This window comes from Saccostrea cucullata, unplaced genomic scaffold, assembly GCF_032062105.1.
Source record: "Saccostrea cucullata isolate Sc308-1 unplaced genomic scaffold, CSIRO_AGI_Scuc_v1 ctg6032, whole genome shotgun sequence".
Lineage (NCBI taxonomy): Eukaryota > Metazoa > Mollusca > Bivalvia > Ostreida > Ostreidae > Saccostrea > Saccostrea cuccullata.
In genome coordinates this window covers 1-19,214 of record NW_026927259.1, presented here as the reverse complement: position 1 = coordinate 19,214, position 19,214 = coordinate 1, and the positions used below count along the sequence as shown (strand labels likewise).

General features: G+C 32.4%; 2 protein-coding genes across 2 annotated transcripts; both read right to left on the bottom strand.

The window, feature by feature from the left end:
- Positions 1-794: 794 nt before the first annotated feature.
- On the bottom strand, positions 795-2,804 carry LOC134273886 (uncharacterized). The gene is made up of 7 exons (XM_062756103.1): positions 2,694-2,804; positions 2,494-2,581; positions 1,997-2,134; positions 1,605-1,675; positions 1,334-1,482; positions 1,156-1,228; positions 795-875 (listed from the first exon to the last, which is right to left on the bottom strand). Exons 1-7 carry the CDS (start codon positions 2,797-2,799, stop codon positions 871-873), a joined length of 630 nt encoding a protein of 209 aa, XP_062612087.1. The 5' UTR covers positions 2,800-2,804; the 3' UTR covers positions 795-870.
- A 9,983-nt stretch (positions 2,805-12,787) lies between these two features.
- LOC134273885 (uncharacterized) lies at positions 12,788-17,404 on the bottom strand (the record flags this gene model as incomplete). Its single annotated transcript, XM_062756102.1, has 5 exons — positions 12,788-12,911; positions 15,168-15,280; positions 15,357-15,413; positions 15,555-15,665; positions 17,179-17,404. Coding segments are annotated over 5 exons (624 nt in total), but the record flags the coding sequence as incomplete, so codon positions are not given.
- Positions 17,405-19,214: the final 1,810 nt, after the last annotated feature.

Sequence of the window (19,214 nt, the reverse complement as noted above, 5' to 3'; positions counted from 1 at the left end):
GATATAATAGAAATATATACTCTCAAAAAGGAATGGGCTTTTGACTTCATGTGATGATAAGTTTAATTATAAAACACAATTTACTTGACGTAATGCAATTTTGACCTCACATATTAAAGAAATGAAATGATGTAAAGAAACATTCATTTCACGTAATAAAGTTTTAACACAATGTAAACACATTATCACTTCACATAATGAATTTTTTACTTCAAGTTATGAAGTGCTGACATAATGAAAGGATGTATTTACTTCATGTAATGCAGCATTGACATGATGTTAAGATATATTTTCATCATCCCATAAAAAATGGACATAACGTAAAGATATGTTCACATCACGTAATGATAAATTGACGTAATAAATGCATAGTTGTATGCTATAAGGCAGTGATGGCGTTCCATATTTGACTCAATGATAAATTGTATTTGCTGACAAGGTCATTGTATCGACCATAGAACTTACGAAATAATGACTTTAAACGAGACTGCCGAAATTCTTGTTTCATCAACTTGTTTATCAATAATTTACAATTTTAGAAATTGTTCATACGTAGAGCATGCTCTTGTGTATCGAATTAACTGAGTTATTTAAACTCCGTATGCAGGTGATGAAGGTATATTGCTGCATAAGTAAGGGGGTTATATATCTTAATTGATTCGATACACAAGAGCATGCATTACGTATGAACAATTTCTAAAATTGTAAAATAAATAAATCAAATAAAAAAAAAAACTCATCCATAAAAAATAATCGTCATACTTTAGTATTACTTTGCAAAACAGTTTTTATTCTTTAAAGTAGTTGTACATGAAACGACAGCAGGTATGGTTCGTTCCCTTTGTTAATCGTTGTTCGACTTGTTTGACTCTATCCTGTAAAGAAATAAAGAAAATTATTATTATTATTAATCAAAGAACTTAATTTCGTATTTTTCTCTCCAGTCTACTTCGTTAAAAAATATGGGAAATTAAGATAATAAATGTTTTTTTTTCTTGAAATCAAATTATTTTTATTATTATTTTTTTTTTTACAAAACAATGTAAGATATCGATAAGTTGTAACGAATGACAATGAAAAAATCAATATCAAGAGAGTGAATTGTGTTTAAAATGCACATTAAAAAAATAGAAAAGTATGCTTTTCTCTGAAAACCTAAAACATTTCCAAACAAATCAAAAACTGGATTTCCTCCGTTGTTTATGGTACTTGTTACTGTGTCACAAATCTAGGAAATGAAAAAAATGAAGTAATATTTTCAACATCTATAACTGAAACAAATCTTAAACATTTTACAATTTGATTTTTTTTTATTGAAACAGTCCACATTTACCACATCATCTAGGGTACTCTCCACTGTAGTTTGAAGTAGAGCAGTCAAAAGGTCTAGAAGGAATTGTAGAATGGATTCAAGTACGGATACCTTCACTTTGAGAGGTTGAATTTTACAGTTTTCGGTCTGTAGAGTCTTGCTTTCTAAATCTGTAATTATTAAATTATTACGGTTGATTAAATCTATATTTTGATATTCAATTTTTTTCTCTGTTTATACTCGTACGTATATGAGTGTTGTCATATGAATTGATATTATAAAAAATATGTACCTGGTATTACGTCAACACTTAGCCCAAAATCAGCGCTAAAATCTAGTAAACCATCGAGTGTTTGCTGAAGCCTTGACCAATATAAAAATAAAACATTTAAATATATTTCATTGGGGACATGATTATCTTTTAACATGTACATATATTTGGGTTCATTTTACATTTAAAAAATTACAACAAGATAAAAGATTGAATGGTTAATATCAAACTAAATCATTCTAGAAAAAGAGTAAGTTGTGAATTTTTCTTTATAATTAAATTTAAAGTATCACAATGCATAAAAATTAGAATTATAAAATTGATATCAATAGAAAAAAAAAACTGGAAATAATTTCTTTAAGTATCAAAAAGAATAAATAGATTATAACGTTTTCCCTTACATGAATACTTACAATAGTGCATTATAATCGGCCAGGAATTCACTTGTTCCATTCAAAGACGCGTTGTCGACATTCAAAGTCAAAACAAGTGGGTTTCTCTGTTTTATTCTAATCACACCTCCGGGTAGATTTACATCATTTATTTTCAAACTGTAAATTATAAAAGAGAAAAATATGAAATAAAAGCAATAACAATGAATTGCTTTCAGCCAGTTATGATTAAATCTCCTTTTACATTTTTTTAAAAATATGCAGCTATTCTATTATATAATATCACAATTATAACAATATCCTTAAAATACTAAAGAAAATTTTGCATCCCTGGTCCACAAATAAACTTACAATGAATTTAAAACTCACAGATGTCAGATATCCTAAATGATCAGTTTTCCATAATCTCGATGTTAAATTAACATGAACATTTCTGCTGCAGTGAACTGCACTGATAGCCAGTTAAGCATAAAAAATTATGTTAAAGTACAGCATTGTATAATAAAAAATGAATTTACTTTTCCAATACTAGGGCTAGTGGACCGTTTTTCCCGTTGACCTTAGGAACCTGAACACCCAGCAGGTTTGTTGTTAACAGATTATTTACTAAAAAAGAATAATTATTAATTATATGAAACAATAATTTATTGAAATTTCTATATATTATCTTAGGTTTACTAAAAAGTTTTAATAAAATGTTTGATCTCTATTGCCATACAGAGTTGTGTTCCAGGATTTCTCTCTGTCAGGGAGTAGTCTGAAAGGACTCCAACAGAAACCGTAAACAGCACGGTCAGCAAGATCGGGATGTTTGGAGAGCTCATGTTAGAGAGTCCTGAAACATGTTAACAAACACAACAATGCTTTTTTCCCATTTTGTATATTTCTCAAGTATAACTACAGAAATAACATTTATCCAACATAGCATTTACATAATTTTACATGTATCAGTTAATATTTCGATTATATGTAAACAAATTCTTTTAACTCTTCCACCTAAAAAGTTCTCTAGTGCAGTCACTTAAAAAACTTTTTAATTGACCTTGTTTGGAGTTTGGATTTTTTTTAACTATTTAAAAAAAATTGAATATTCAGAAAATTACAAGTTTCAATACCAAATAATTTTGTTCATTCCATATCATTCCACGTAAATATTAAAGACCCAGTAAATGTGTTTTGCCTTTTTAAAATTGCATGATTTCCTTTCTTGCTATATTTTTGCTTCTTGTAAAATAAAAACATGTTATATTTTCTATATTTTTATAATAGAAAGGGGAGGGGGCTAATAATAGTTGATCAATGATAAAAAAAAGTGGATGAAGAAATAGTGGAAGTAATAAATACTTTAAATCGCATAAATAAAAAACCTTTTTTAGGGATTTTCAAAAAGATTAAATACTAAATAATTAAAAATTTCAAAAGTTATAGTTTGTACGTAATTTGTTTTAAATTCTACCAATATTACTTATTAATCTTTTTCATTAATTTAACCTGCCTATTTCATTCTACTAACACGATCTCTACAAGTAGGTAGAAGTTATCGGTTGGCAACCTGTAAACTAACCAATGGTTATAACCAACATTTTATATAATACGAAAAAAGGAGATGCTTTGCAGCTGAATGGCCCCTTTAACATTCAGAAATTTATAGACAAATTTAAAGAATAGTTATTACAAAAAATATATAATAAATGTTTACTTACTTTTCCAATAAAAAAACAACTCTGACTGATCTTGTCTTCTATTGTCCATATTTATAGCTATTCCATTCAAAAATTTACGTTCTACTATAAACTTTAGATGGGAGCATCTGGTGCGGATAGAGCACATTGTCCTTACTGAATTACAGGACTAGCACCTGCTAATCTAAACAATACGGTCAAATATCACTTATGTCTAATTAGATAATTAACGAAAACAAGATTTTTGCCCATAGATACTCAAAGTCCCATGCTACGCTTTTTTTGCATATTTCTTTGTTTGATTCTTTAACATCATTTTAGTGAATTGTTTTCGCATAGTAGATTCTACGGTAAAAATCAGCATTCGTTTATACTTCGGGATTCTGTATTCTACAAAAAAAGTGTTACGTATTTCTTATGCTCCCGTAATCAAAGATTACGGGGCATAGTTTCGCCTAGCTCGTCCATTCTTCTGCCGTCTGTTTATCTGTTTGTCCGCAAAAATTTTTAACTTTTAAACTTGTAAATGCATGCGTGTAATTTTTAATTGAATGGGACTATGGCTTTCATATTCCAAATTTGTGTAATCCTGGTGACAAGACTTTTCTTTGGGTACAAACATTTTTTTCCTCTTGACCTTGGAGTTTGACCCGGTTTTGAAAAATTTGACAAACTTTAACCACTTCTAGGACATTCTTGGTTTACCTGCATATTTTTTGGGATAATATCTTTCCTTGTGTACAGTTATCTGTTACAATAAAGTTGATTCTTGAAATTGATCCACTTTTTAAAACCCTTAATCTTGGTTATAAGTTTTGAACAGTTGGTTCAGGGGTGTTCTTATTTCACATGTATATTTCTGCAGACATAACCTTTTCTTGGATTCTAACAATTATGCCCTTGTAATCTTGATCTTTGAGTTTGGACACTTTCGAAAATCTGAAAATCTGTAACCTTGTCCATAACTTTTTAGCAATTGGTGGTCGAGTTGTCATATTTCACAGCCGCAGGTTTCTTTCTTGTGCCAATACGTACGTTTTCTCTGAAATAAAAAAACCTCGTTTTCTCTGAAATAAAAAAAACCTTTGAGTTTTACGTTCATTTTTTAAAAAACTTTAACCGTGTTCATATTTTGAATGGTTGGTGCATCTGCTTTTATATTTCACATATTTATTTCAATGGGACGATCCCTTGGGCACCATTTTATTTGACCATATTCGACCTTGACCTTAATGTTTGACTTTCCTTTGTAAAAAAAAAAATTAACCTTTGTCAAAATGGTTGGTGATAGACCAGTCGTAGTTCACAGGTAGTACTCCTTGGGACAAGCTTTTCTTTGGATACCAACATTTGTTTTTCTTCTTATCTTGACTTTAGAGTTTGAGAAGCATTAAATTTTGTGAAAGTTTCTAGCTAATGATTTTCTTGTTACACTCATTCTTAAGGGATGTTCGCTCGTTTTTTTTTTCATTTTTTCACAGTGTGAAAAAAATATATACTTTGATTTTTTACCTAGTAATATATTACGTTCGAAAATATAACTTTTATTCATTAAAGAACTGGGTACGTTAATCATAATACAATAACTCACTTTAAACTTTTGAATATCAAGCATTTTATTATATATAATTCGAAAAACAATCTCAGTGGTTGGATAGGAATATAAAAAAATAAACACAGAGAAATCCTTAAAATGTGGGCCAGAGACGACAATTATTAAACAATTTTGTTACGTAATTACCATAATCAATATGCTAGAATTTTTAAACCCCGCGCTTGAAAAGCGGGAGGGTATATAGTAATCAGTATGTCCGTCCGTCTGTCTGTACGTCCGTCCAGCTGTCTCTACGTCCTCTGTCCGCCCGTCCGTCTGTCTATTACACTTTTGGGAACCCATCTCTTATCCGCAACTCCACTTATACCACTGAGTGAAATTTAATGAAATTTTCACAGAATTTTAAATATATATTGCCATTGTGCACCTTCTATTTAACTTTTTGATCAGACACATATTTTGGGTTTCCCGGCCATAGCAAAACATGGACTTTGCCATTATAACCATATGGGAGGCGGGGGGTATCATTTAGTGAGCTCATTGCTCACAATACCGCTAGTTATTGAATATTAAGTTCATTTATAGTTGACATTAGTATTAAAAGGTGACAGGTATTGATATTGAATGTAGATGACAAATTAAAAAATAAACATATAGACATGAATTCTTTCCCACAGATTATTGAAGGTAATCAAGGTGAATTTTAACATATTCCTTATCACGTTGTATAATTCATTGTTAGAAACCTAATTGTTGTTTAGATGTTGAATTCCTTTCAAAATGGGATGATTATTCAAATAATAACCAGTGTAGGTTTATTCCAGAATCTGCTTTATTGCCTAGTAAAAATGAAAGGAAGTGTAGAAATAAGAAATCAAATGTTTAAACTATTTTTAAAATATACGCATAATATTGGAAATTAAAATGATTTCCAATTCTGATAAAGACATTGAACTACGAATCAGCTGTTACTTGTATTTCATAAATCATTTTAGTTCAAATACTATTTTCAAGATGATACTCTAACTGCGTCTAAACCATTTTAAGCAAACAATTCAAAACTCGCAATTTACTAACTAGAAAACTTTCAATGCACTTAAGTAAGTCTTGTCAGTCGTTGAATAAATTGCATTATGAATTAAAGAATGAATATGGCAAAGGGAACAAACAGTGTTCGATAGTAAGAGATCTATAAGCAATGGGAATCTGAGAAGAAGGCATAAAACAAGGACCCCTGGAAATTCCAGGTGAGATCAGGTGCATTGGAGGAATAAGAATCCTCTTTGACCAATTACACCCGCAGTGAGCACTTTGTGTTAAGTAGATGGGTCTTTTGATAGTCGGAATAAGTACGTAAATAAAGGCCTCGCAATTGGTACGAAACTAGTCAGCCAAAATACGAGCAAGGTGTAGCTTATGTTTGCTTGAAAGGTCTTCATAATAGCCACAAAATTTTTATATATTACCTCGGTTTAAAAGTCACGCTCATGAGTAGCGAATAAACATAACATGCAAAAGATAGCGAATTATGCAGAATGTACCTTCATCACTTTGCATACGGTGTTTATATACCTCAATTGATTAGATAATGGACTAACAATAAGTATTAAAAACATCAGTCAGCATTTGACTCAATGATAAATAGTATTTGCTGACAAGATCATTATATCGACCATAGAACTTACGAAATGATGACTTTAAACGAGACTGCTGATATTCTTGTTTCATTAATTTGTTTGTCAATAACTTACCTCGTTTTAGAAATTGTTCATACGTAGAGCATGCTCTTGCGTATCGACTCAACTGAGATATATACACTCCATATGCAGGTGATGAAAGAATATTGCTGCATAAGTAATGTTCTACGTACATGTACTTACAATTCCTAAAACGAGGCAAGCTATTGAATAAGGTTTGATAAAACTAGGATATCAGCCTTTGTGTTTAAAGTCACCAATTCTAGATTTTTATGGTCGAGACAATGACGCGTCGACTTCGTTAGCAAAACCAAACTTATATACATTTCCTAGGATAAATTAAGGTCCAAGCTTTCTGACATCATTGACAGCTGTAAATTTTCTTGAAATCATCTTGATTTTCATATATTTTAATCGTTATTTGACCCTTTAGGCCTTATCGTCCATAGTCGGAGTCAGTAAAACAACCGAATAGAAAACAGATATGGTAGACTAGAGGTGTCTTTTATTTCAAGATCATTGCAATGCAACGAGTTGATATATGAATAAAAGAAAAAAAATTGACTGATAAAAAGTCTTGATATATCTGAATTTCTGCCCGAAGGCCACGCCAAGTGTTTTTTCCCTCTCACGTTTAAATTTTTGAATAAACTGCGCTTCTTAGGAATATAAAAAAAGTTAAAGTGATAAATAGGCACAATTATGGAATTCTAACAATTTGTTGTAAGACACGGTCTACAAAGACTACTTCAAGTTATATATTATCAACGAGGACCTATAGCATCCTTCTGATACCAACTTCAGAGTATCTGTGTGTGAAATCAGTGCGATTTTTAACAAGGTATTTTTTAAAAAAGCTGTACTTTATGATGTTGATTAAAGCATAGTTTTTAATTTTAATTAATCGCAAGAAATAGTTGTGTTAAGTGTAGAAAAGTCGTTCGTTTTGATGTTAACGACTTCACGACTTCTGAAAAAAATGTCAGTTCTAAAATGTCTTAAAATGTCTTAAACTTCTTAGGAAATTTTGAGAATGAATTTCTGCATTACATCACTTATAGCTATAGAACAGTGTGTCTGATGATTCTCCTTAAACAACAGTTAATATATTTGTAAGGATAGTGGCTTTTAACCTTGCAATAAGGATTTTTATGAAGTTTAGAGACCAAGTATTGATAGGGTAGAGCAACTCAACTTGATTGAGTGTTTTATATACTGAAATATAATTTTGAAGAATTTCATATATAGAAAGTGAACTACGAGCAAAAGCAGGTATCCAAAAGTAGAATTAAAATTATATTCTTCTAAAATACAGATATAATAATACTGTAAATCACTTTTTATTCGCGAGATCTTTTTTTGCGTAATTACGCGAGACAAGTGTGCTCGAGAAAATTTAATTCTCTCGTATAATAGCATTCCTTAAGATAATATAGAGCAATAACCACAATTCGTGAAAATTTTGCCTCGCTAATCAAGAGTCTCGATGACTATCTCGCGAAAATAAGATGTCGCAAAAATTCAGTGATCTACAGTAATGAGTTTTGCAAACAAAAACTGGATTGTGAAATGACGTTCTGTCGCCAGGGCTAGGTCTGGGTTAGACTTATACTATAGGCCTAACAACTGCCGCTAGGGTTCGTTGTTAAGAACGACAACTCGTTGCTGAAACTTGTTTAGAGCAGGTCCGAGGTATATAACTGTTTATACGCAAGTCAGTAGAATCCAGTGATTTTAAATTTTAGCACTAATGTTAAACTTATTTACTATATAGTTGTGGACACCATTTTATTACATATAAGTAAAAAATTTTATTAAAATAAAAAGTAAAATTTACCCTTCTTCTTAGCTCTAACCTGATTAAATTTTTATACTCGGCCGTTCGTCTTCGTGTTAGTAACACAAATGAGATAAGTTATTGTTTCATTTACTTGAAAATATATATGTAGGACTCCAAAGTGCGATGGGACTCCAAAGTCCGATGGTCACGCCAAAGTCCGATGATCTGCGCCAAACCCCGATGGTTTGACACGCCAAAGTCCGATGGCACAGAAAACAATTAACGTCTATGACGTCGTAGTAATACTGCGTAAGAATTCGATGCCTCGGCATGCCAATAAATAAATACAAAATATCATAAATACTAGGACTAACCCTCGTCTTTTGGATGTAGGTGCGAAACTAAGACTTGTCAGTGGAACAAAGAGTATCAACTCTAACCTTGACATCATAGGTGGGTGCAGGACTAATCTAAATCAGTCCAATAGTGTGCGAGGACTAACCCTAAAATCTCTCGGGTGGGGTTCGAAGAAACACCTCAGTGTTCAAGGACTAACCCTTATCACTCGAATGGTGTACGAGGACTAACCCTAATACCTCTGGTGGGTGAAAACAAAAAGCAATATCCGTAAATAAGTATGTGAGACGAATACTGAATCAATTTATTTGAATGCAGAATAACGTCATGACGTCGGACTATTGTGACGTCATAAATGTTAATTGTTCCTCCGCACCATCGGACTTTGGCGTGTCAGACCATCGCACTTTAGCGTCGCGCGTCTCATAGGAAACGAGCCATCGGACTTTGGCGTGACCATCGGACATTGGCGTCCGGAAAGACAACGAACCATCGGGGTTTGGCGCAGACCATCGGGGTTTGGCGAGACCATCGGACTTTGGCGTCACCATCGGACCTTGGAGTCTTACATATATATATTTATATAGGGAGCGTAAGAGTGCACAATATTAAAAATAATGAATGTAGTCTGTTCCCCCATTCAATTGACCCTGTTATTTCAGGTAGAGTTACAATGAAGCGCATTGAAGTGGTAAAATTTTCCATTTGGATGAAACGTTCTGAGTCATGTTTTGAACGTCAATTATAACATAACGACACGCCCATTTCTTTAGAAATGAGAAAGGAATATTCGTCGTAATGTTTTAGACACTACACTTTCCGCAACAAGCAACAAGAGTTACGCTAAAATGAAGATTTTCAAATGAAATATATAGTGTTCCCGCCTATGTAGAATGAAGATTTTTAAGAAAGAGCTATTATAGAGTTTCCGCTTATGGAAAACACACATTGCAACGATTTTGTACATAGTTATGATTTTATCATGTTTATTGGTGTTACCATAACACATGTATCAGTCGAACACGTTATCGGTGTTTATATAAACCGTCAATTTCATTGGATGTTATATACCTGTTCTACAGGTATTCGATTGAATCATTTGACAGATTTTTCTTTTCTAAAGAAATGGGCGTGTCTACAAGATAGCTCAAAACTTTTCATCCAAGCAGAAAATTTTACCACTTCAATGCGCTTCATTGTAAGAATTCTCCTTTTGACCAGCGCCGCGAACTTTTGTGTAGAATTTAATGTAATGGAACCCTTTTGTGTATATAGAACACTACCACTAGGCTACCGTATCGGTGATTTTTATAAAGTGTATTGCACACCAGAAAATGGCACTTAGAACAATGTTACACCTGAATAAGCTTCAATTAACATTATACTGCAATATATATTCTACAAATAATGGCGGCTTTTTAATGATTTAAGTAAAGGTGAGCATAAGTTATTACTCTTATTTGATTAGAAATTCAATAAATCAGAAATAACTTACCTATACTTTGTAAGGTGACCTTTTAAGCATATTAACTCAGAAAAATTAATTGAACAGGCTTTTGACATTACTTAATGTTATGTCTTCCAGATGCACTGGATTTCACGGAAGAGGACCTCTTTGTTCAATTCTCATATTCGATCAAGCTTTATTTTAATAAGGAGCACAGAAATTTTCAATTATATTTAAGTCTAGCCCAAAGTTACTCAAAGTGCTGGCCAGCTCATTGTTGTAATCCCGTTCCTGTGCAAATAAATCCTGCGTTAACGTGCACGGTGTACAGGAGCATTATCGTCTTGGAAAATATAATTTCCAGTCGGAAAATGACGGGCTAAAACTGAACACAAATTGTCGTCCAACATTTTCTGATACTTTTCAGCAATTATATTTCCATCCACTTCAGAATTAGTGCCGACTCTATGCCATGTGATACATTCCCATATCATAACTTGGTAACATGGTTTTGTTTTGCGCGCCTCTACCAAATCCGGCCTCCAACCTTCCCCCCGTTTCTTCCAAATATATACACGTAAGAGTCTTGTCCCACAACAATATGGATTCATCTTAGAATATAACTTTTCTCCAGAAGTTTCCAAGAGTGAGTTTTCTCCTTTGTCGAAACCAATATAAACGCTTTCTCCTATTAACATCTCGAATTACCAGTTTTTTCTTTGCAACCCGTCTCACGAATCCGTGTTTATGCAGATGTAATTGTACTGTTCGTTTAGATACTGGCCGTTCTTTATTTTAATTGAATTTGCTGTAAACTCTTTCTTCTGTTGGTTTTTACGATCCTTTCTAGCTTTCGATAGTCTCGAGCTGTCACGACAGGTTTCCTGCCTCGTCTCGGGATGTTTTCTATAAAACCTCGAAGCGATTGTAGTCCTGGACACATCCAATGTTTCTGATACATAACTGATAGTGTTTCCCTCTTGTAATAATTTCCAAGCGATTTCTTGTACCTCGTTGCTTAACTCCTTCCCTTTTCGCCCAATCTTGTTTCCACCGGTTCAGATTTGTTTACGTAGCAGACGACAATAAAATCACGTGACACATGAAATTTCACTTTATTAAAAATTTTATAAATAACTACCGAAATTCCAATCTCTATTCATAAACAACTTTATTTCCCCTATAAATACATGAATGTAGGTCGAAACGCGATCGTAAACCATTTTGTACGAATATATACTGACACTCAAAAAAAAACAAAAAACGCAACACCCTAATTTTAGGGGGGAAATTATATACGTGTAATCAATAGACACCCGCCCCTTACACCAGAACCCATGACCCAGGGGCCACCAATTCCAAAAAGAAATGAAAAAGGCACTCTTGGTGATCATTACTATGTACATTGTATTTCGTGAGTTTGTTAAATACCCAGGAGCAGAGAAAAAAAAATCAAAGAATTAATGCATTTTCACTCTATAATTAAAAGAGCCCCACCCTAACATCAGAACCCCTGACCCTGGGGCCATGAATTTCACAATTTTTGAAAAGGCAATCCTGCTCATCATAACTATGTACTTAGTTTGTTTATATAGTTTGCAGCTAAGTGTAAAGTTTCACGTTACGTTACGATCTAGTTGACAGCTGCGCTCAAGGTAAATTGTACACACCTCCTAACCGCAAGCTTTATGACTGGAACTTTCTTCTTATCCCTGATTGGTTGCTCGTGCAACATACTATTTCCGTGTAAATGTTGATAATTTTAGTTGACCAATCACGTGAATAGTTTACGCTGGATGCATCTGACGAAAAAGATCGTGACATAACGTGAAACTTTACACTTAGTTGCAAACTATAATATTACCCTGGAGTAGAGAAGATTTTTCAAAGAAATAATGCACTTTCACAATATGATCTATATAGCCCCGCCCTAACACCAGAACCCCTGACCCTAGGGCCATGCATTTCACAATTTTTGAAGAGGCTTTCTTGTTTATTATAACTATGTACTTAAAAAGATGGGAAAGCTGTCATATCAAAACATTATAATCAGGTGCTCTTGAAAATATACCAGTAGTCACAATAACAAAATGTCAACCTAGATCTTACGGGTTGAAATGATAAAATTTAAACATGATAATAAAAATAGGATCCGACTGTATTTATACTGGTTCTATCAGGGTATCGGTAGGGATAAATTATTTGTTCATGGGTCTCCTTTCAAAGCCAGCATCATTAAGTTTTCGATTTCACAAATCTCGAATAATTATATACATTAAATAATTAAATACATTCTGTATTTCAAGATGATTTTATTTCAAGTATTGCATTTCCAAGTTTCAGATATTCAGAAATAAAGTTGTATATATGAGTTGAAATCCTAACGTAGAGTTTCCCCTGAACTGCCTTTATCGGAACCTGTGAATAGAAAATGTCGATAACCAACGGTATTCAAGGTACATTGTCTTTTAAAACAATACAATTTAGGAGCAAATCAAACACAGATCTTTAAGAATTCGACAGGTGTTTTAACCAATTTTGTGAGATCGATTAAGGCTCAAGAGAAGTTTTAAAGTTTTCGGTGCCCCATTTTTATTTTTTCTGGTAAAATCCATAATGGGACCGTCGCAGTTGTAACCCCACGGTAATACAACATATTCATAAATTTTATTGCATAAAAAATAAATAAGATTGTACACGTGTTTGTAACATAGTCACCATTAAGGAGTGGGTCGGTCTCACCCGCTGTGCTCCTTGTAATGATCGGAACAGAAAATCACTAGAAAATCCATCATTATAAGGCAGGCTACAGACATATCAGTTGATGTTACAGAGATTTCAGCGCTATCGTTCAAATTTTACATTTATTACATGATTTTAATTGCAAACATCGTGTAAGCAGAATTTTTAGCGAGGATTTACTTTTGGCACTATAAGCGAGAGCGCCGAGATACGCTAATAATTATAATATCATAATTGTGTTTTACTTGTAAGAGCTTCTTTAGTGAGCATTTTAAAATCGCTAAAATTACTTCTTGCTAAAAAGAAATACCCAATTTTAAGGACAAATCGCTTTATTTGCGTCTCGCTAAAATGTCCACTTATGCGGTATAACCTACCCATTTGTCGTATTTCGGCTGGCGTGTGTCATACTTATTGTTAGGTCTATGTCTTTTTCTATACTTAATTTAATTATGACATGTTCTGTCCAGCTGATCAGTACACCTTGCTCGCTGCGGGTGTGACGTGACCAGTTGACAGGAAATGCTTATACTCTTATTTGGCACCTAGAATTTCTAATACGTGATAAGTACAACCGCATTTAAAATAACCGTATAAGTGGAAATTTTAGCGAGACGCAAATTTAGTGATTTGTCCTTAAAAACTGGTAATTTATTTTTAGCGAGATGTTATTTTAGCGATTTTAAAATGCATATGTAAGAAGCAATTACAAATAAAATGCAATTAATTTTTAGCGATATTTAATTTTAGCGATCTTGACACCCTCGCTAATAATGCCAAAATTAAAAATTTTACTTATACGGTACTTTTTATTCAGATACAGATTAAAATATTGTACTCGTTTAACTTTACTTTTGTCCTTTGTCTATACTTTGGCAGGACCACCAAATAATAATAGTACTCTCATTTTCCTTTCCTGTTCTATCTTTTTACAGGTAAGATTTCTTATCAGGTGTTAAACAGATGTACCGGTATTTCAATAATGGATGGAGATGTTCTGTCATGTTTAATTAACAGTAATCCTGTTATCAAACTAGTGTTAATAAGATTTGAAATGTTGAGAAAGACCGCGGTTTGTGTGAAAAGTAATTTTACGTGTTCATGCAACTGATACTATTGTACTACTGCTCTTTCCCAGATTTTCGGAAAACAATATTAAAGAGAATTTCTTTTCAAACAAGAAGATTTATATTGGGATTCAACAATTGAAGAATGTACTTCATGTGTCTAGCATTGTAAATCAATAGAAAAAGTATTTTCATTATACATGTAGTTGGAAATTTCAAATGAGTCTAGAAAAGGACCTTTATATTTTCGTATTTCTTTTTTTTTTGGGGGGGGGGGTCATTGTATACATGTACTAATAATAAGATGACAATAAAGAACAGTGGTTTGTGGTGTCTCCAGAACCAATGCAATAGTTCGTCAGCACTTACTTTTAGTTATTTGTCTTAAAAAATAGTATTGGTTCTTAGTTAATGGGTACATTATGGTCAAAGGAAGGTCATGAAATGTCTTATTTACAAAATATCTCTTTCACATGCAAATTTCATCAATTTATAGTACATTTTATTTCAGAAAACAGAGCACAAACTTGCCAACCTACAAAATGTTCAAATGCTTCTTGTGTTTAAAATAGTTATGTCAAAAAACCATTTTCCTTAGTCCATCATTCAAATGCATTATTTGAATGATAGTCGAATATTCTTTGGCATTTATTTTCATTCATATGTATGCATCTAGAGAAAGCAACATTTTTTTTATGATACGGAACACATTAAACCTTTCAAATTAGGACAGCAAGTGGAAAGAGTTTTTTCATCGTTTATGCTTTGCTTCAAGATGAAACAAATGTTTCTGACGGGTAAATGATTTTGAAAGTCAGCCATTTTTTTCTATTCTTAATATTGTTATAAAAGCAAAATCTCTAACCTCGATGCTATACTTATGATATAAAGTGTTCTGAATCCGTTCAGCTAGCGAATATTCCACGTCTTGATAATCTTCATATAAGGCTGGAGGAAGCTGCACAAGGCACATACTACCTACAAATAAACACAAATAAAGCTGCAATATTTTTCTAAGTTTCAAAATTATTAATTCTACTTAATTTTACAATACCTAATAATTCATCGGGTACAGGTAACTTTGTTCCCCATTTCTTCATTAAAACATCGGCTAGAGAGAAGGATAAAAATTGTTTTGATCATAAAGTTATATAGTAAAAACAAAAAACTTCAGTCTGATACTTATGTCTGAACCATTTTTAATGATCTAAAAATATTTCCACTCATCAATACATACTAGTAGTTTACTTACATGCTTCTTTGCGGAGATGATGCATATAATTAAGAATCTTTTCTTTGCCAGCAGCCTCCCAGAAATTAATCATAACATGAATAGCCAAATAGGGACTATAGTCATGTAAACCTAAACAATACGACATGATTGCTGAAATATGACTGCATAGCGCTCTTTAAAAATAAAGCGGCGTCACTGAATCTTGACTTATTTTCAATGTATCATTGTGTTGTGTATCATCAGATTAAATATTTTAATAGAACTTCACAGAATTTTCTATACATGTATTTAGTAGCAAAGCAATACTGTTCATAGAAATATACCGGTACTTGTTTTTTAGACAGAAACGCTGACAACAGCATTCTCAAGTAATGCTACAGCTACTAGTTTTCTCTGTAATTGCTTTTTTGTAAGAAAAGCATAAATTTTTATGAAACTGCTCATTTTAAAACTTGACACTAGAAATAAATTTCAAATGAAACGTAACCGCCGACGGAGAATTTTTGAAAAATTGAGATTTTAAGCTTCTTTAATTCTTCACTGAGCTTTAATTATGACAAAGAAAATTATGCAAATCATTCTGACAAAAACCGATATTCTTAAAGTTATAAAGACACAATTTAAAATGTTTATCTATGTGGTAACCCTGGGTAAATTTTGAATTCATTTTAATTAAATGCTGAAAAAATGTTAAAACCGCTAAATATTCACTATTGAAATAAAAATATATTGTCCGATTTGTGTTAATGGTATCTATAAGGCCTTATCATAAAGTGTAGGAAATTTACAGATTACTTTAACTTTGAAATTTACTTTGAACTGCTTATTCCGAGCAGAATAAAATACCAAAGAGCAACCATAGAAACTTAAAGCCATATATGGCGTAACTGATCAAAAAATATATATTTGAAAAATACAAAATTAAGTAAAGAAATATAGTTAATACATTTAAATTAAAGCTTTTCATACAATTCTGAACACGGAGAACACCTCGTTTCAACTAATAATACGATTTTATCTTCTCTGTAATGTGTTACTTAAATCTTTTGTATTTTCTTCCGAGTCGGAGAAAATTCCGAGAATACAAATTAAATTGTGATATCTTTATAACGCAATTGACTTAGATTTTGTAATTTACGGAAAAGTTCTATCTTTATATAAACTAATGATACAAATAATAAGTTCTTATAATTTTAGTCTAATAATTTTCATTGTACATACGCCATATATGGCTTAAAAAAAAATGAGGTGTACATTATAACGAGTGTAAACTCACTTTGTATTGTTTCCTGTAAATAATCAAGGAGAGTATTTACGCTATTTACTTTTGATAAAAGAGGAAAGGGAATTCATTTGTAAGTATTATTTCGAAACAGTTTTAAACAATGAACAAGTGCGTGACCCTGACCTTCTCAAAAAAAGGTTATGTTTTAATCGAAAACTATTGCCTGGAAATCCATTGGATTTATATACATATTCAGTCTTATCGTGGAGGGAGTGGAGTTGAGGTTGCCGTTTGATCATGAGATGCAGGCAATAACTACACTCTTAAGATTCTTGTTAGCATGAGGAAATCAGGGAAATCAGAAGCAAGACATACACTTTATCGGTTCTCCTAAATCCTTCAGCGGTTGAATTTTACCTGTCCAAATGAATTCTGAGTTGAAGCCTGACCCAAATCCATGGGAAATAACAAGCGGTCTGGTTTGTTGTTGTCGCTCTTCCTTGACGTACATAAAGGCACTCCCTTTGGGACAACAGAACCACTTATGGCAGTTGCTCACGTAATAGTCTGGACAGAAGCTTCTTAATTGCAGATCTAAGGATCCCAGTGCATGTGCCCCATCAATAAGGATTGGAACTTTACTTTTAATTTAAACAAAAACATCATTAACCGGAATCAGATTGCGTTGTTGAAGGTTAGGCGTTGTATAAAATAACGGACATTATTAGAGTAATAATGTATTTAAGAGTATAAAACCATTATTTTTCATTTCATTGTATCTTTCCCCAATTAAAATTCCATACTAATACTGAACTGTACGCTTTAATTTCAGATTTATTTGATAACCACTTGATTCAGAGAAGCCTACACCAGTAGGACAAATTAACTAGAAAACTCCACAGGCACTTGGGGTATGGAACCCCCCCCTTTCCCTTTTTGTTTTCTTTTTAAATCGGGGGTCGAGTCACCTTTTCCCTATTTTTTAATTCCAATATGCAATATATATAATCAATAATGTAACTCTTTTCTCTCTATGAGCTGTTTTTAAAAACAGCTTTTTCGAAAACGATATTTTTAAAAACAGCTTATAGAGACAAAAGACCTTTTCCCTATTTTTTAATTCCAATATGCAATATATATAATCAATAATGTAACTCTTTTCTCTCTATGAGCTGTTTTTAAAAACAGCTTTTTCGAAAACGATATTTTTAAAAACAGCTTATAGAGACAAAAGAGTTACATTATTGATAATATTATAGTTTGCAGCTACTGTAAAGTTTCACGTTACGTCACGATCTTTTTCGTCAGATGCATCCAGCGTAAACAATTCACGTGATTGGTCAACTCAAATTATAACATTGACACGGAAAAAGTCTGTTGCACGAGCACCCAATCAGGGATAAGAAGAAAGTTTCAGTCGTAAAGCTTGCGGTTAGGAGGCGTGTACAATTTACCTTGAGCGCAGCTGTCAACTAGATCGTGACGTAACGTGAAACTTTACTGTTGAATATGGAGTTTAACTTTATTTAATGTAATGACAGTACATAAAATATACCACAGAAGGGACTTCTAAGTCAGTCTATCCTATATTTGAATAAACAGGAAATGTATAAATTTTTAACGTCCGGTGATGTTAATACATTCGAGGTCGTTTTTCCGACCTCTGACGGAAAGATTCGATATGATGCGATTGGAATGTTTACTTGGGTAAAACTCACTGTAGAAAATCACATACGTACCACATTGTATGGCTTTACTCTTTGTATATTCATGAATTTCAGTGGTAAAATTTGTGGAATTGTATGGTTTAGATATCAATTAATGATTTGAGATGAAAAAATTTGCTTTATTTGATTCTTTATTTTTTCACATTTTACAGTTGCCCATAAGTGCACCAGTTCTTAGTATTATATATGAAATACAAAGAATTTAAAAAAGATTAATATACTTATTAATTCTTCATCAGACTTTACCTTCTGTGTGTTAACCTTTGATCTTCTCAGAGAAAGGAAACTCTAAAAGAAGGGTTCATTGTTTTGTCCTGTAAATAAATTGAGTTCTGTGTGTATTTTATAACCTCATCATTCTAAGGAATTTAAATTAATGCATAATGGAACTAATGCTATTAAAAATAATATATTTCAAATAATATACGAATGATTCAATAGGATTTAATTGATTAGAGGTTAATTTCCTTTTGGAAATTAAAGACTTAAAACAGTCAACCGCCATCTTCATGTTTATGTAACCTACCACCTCTTCAAAATGTGTACATTGTCAGAGATCATAAGTCAACACGCTACCGTGGGACCAATGACTTAGTTCGTTCGATTTTATTTTAAGGACAGACTGCAGCGACGTCTTTTGGGAATAACAAATCTAAAATATGATTTTCTTTCCTCAAAACCGATCAATTACGATGTAATGTCCTGTGTATCTGATATATAAACAAG

Coding starts and splice junctions, on each gene's coding strand:
- LOC134273886 (XM_062756103.1), bottom strand. CDS start 2,799: ATGAGCTCTCCAAACATCCCGATCTTGCTGACCGTGCTGTTTACGGTT. Junction 2,582..2,693: donor AAATCCTGGAACACAACTCT/GTATGGCAATAG, acceptor ATTCTTTTTTAG/TAAATAATCTGTTAACAACA. Junction 1,483..1,604: donor AAGTGTTGACGTAATACCAG/GTACATATTTTT, acceptor TAATAATTACAG/ATTTAGAAAGCAAGACTCTA.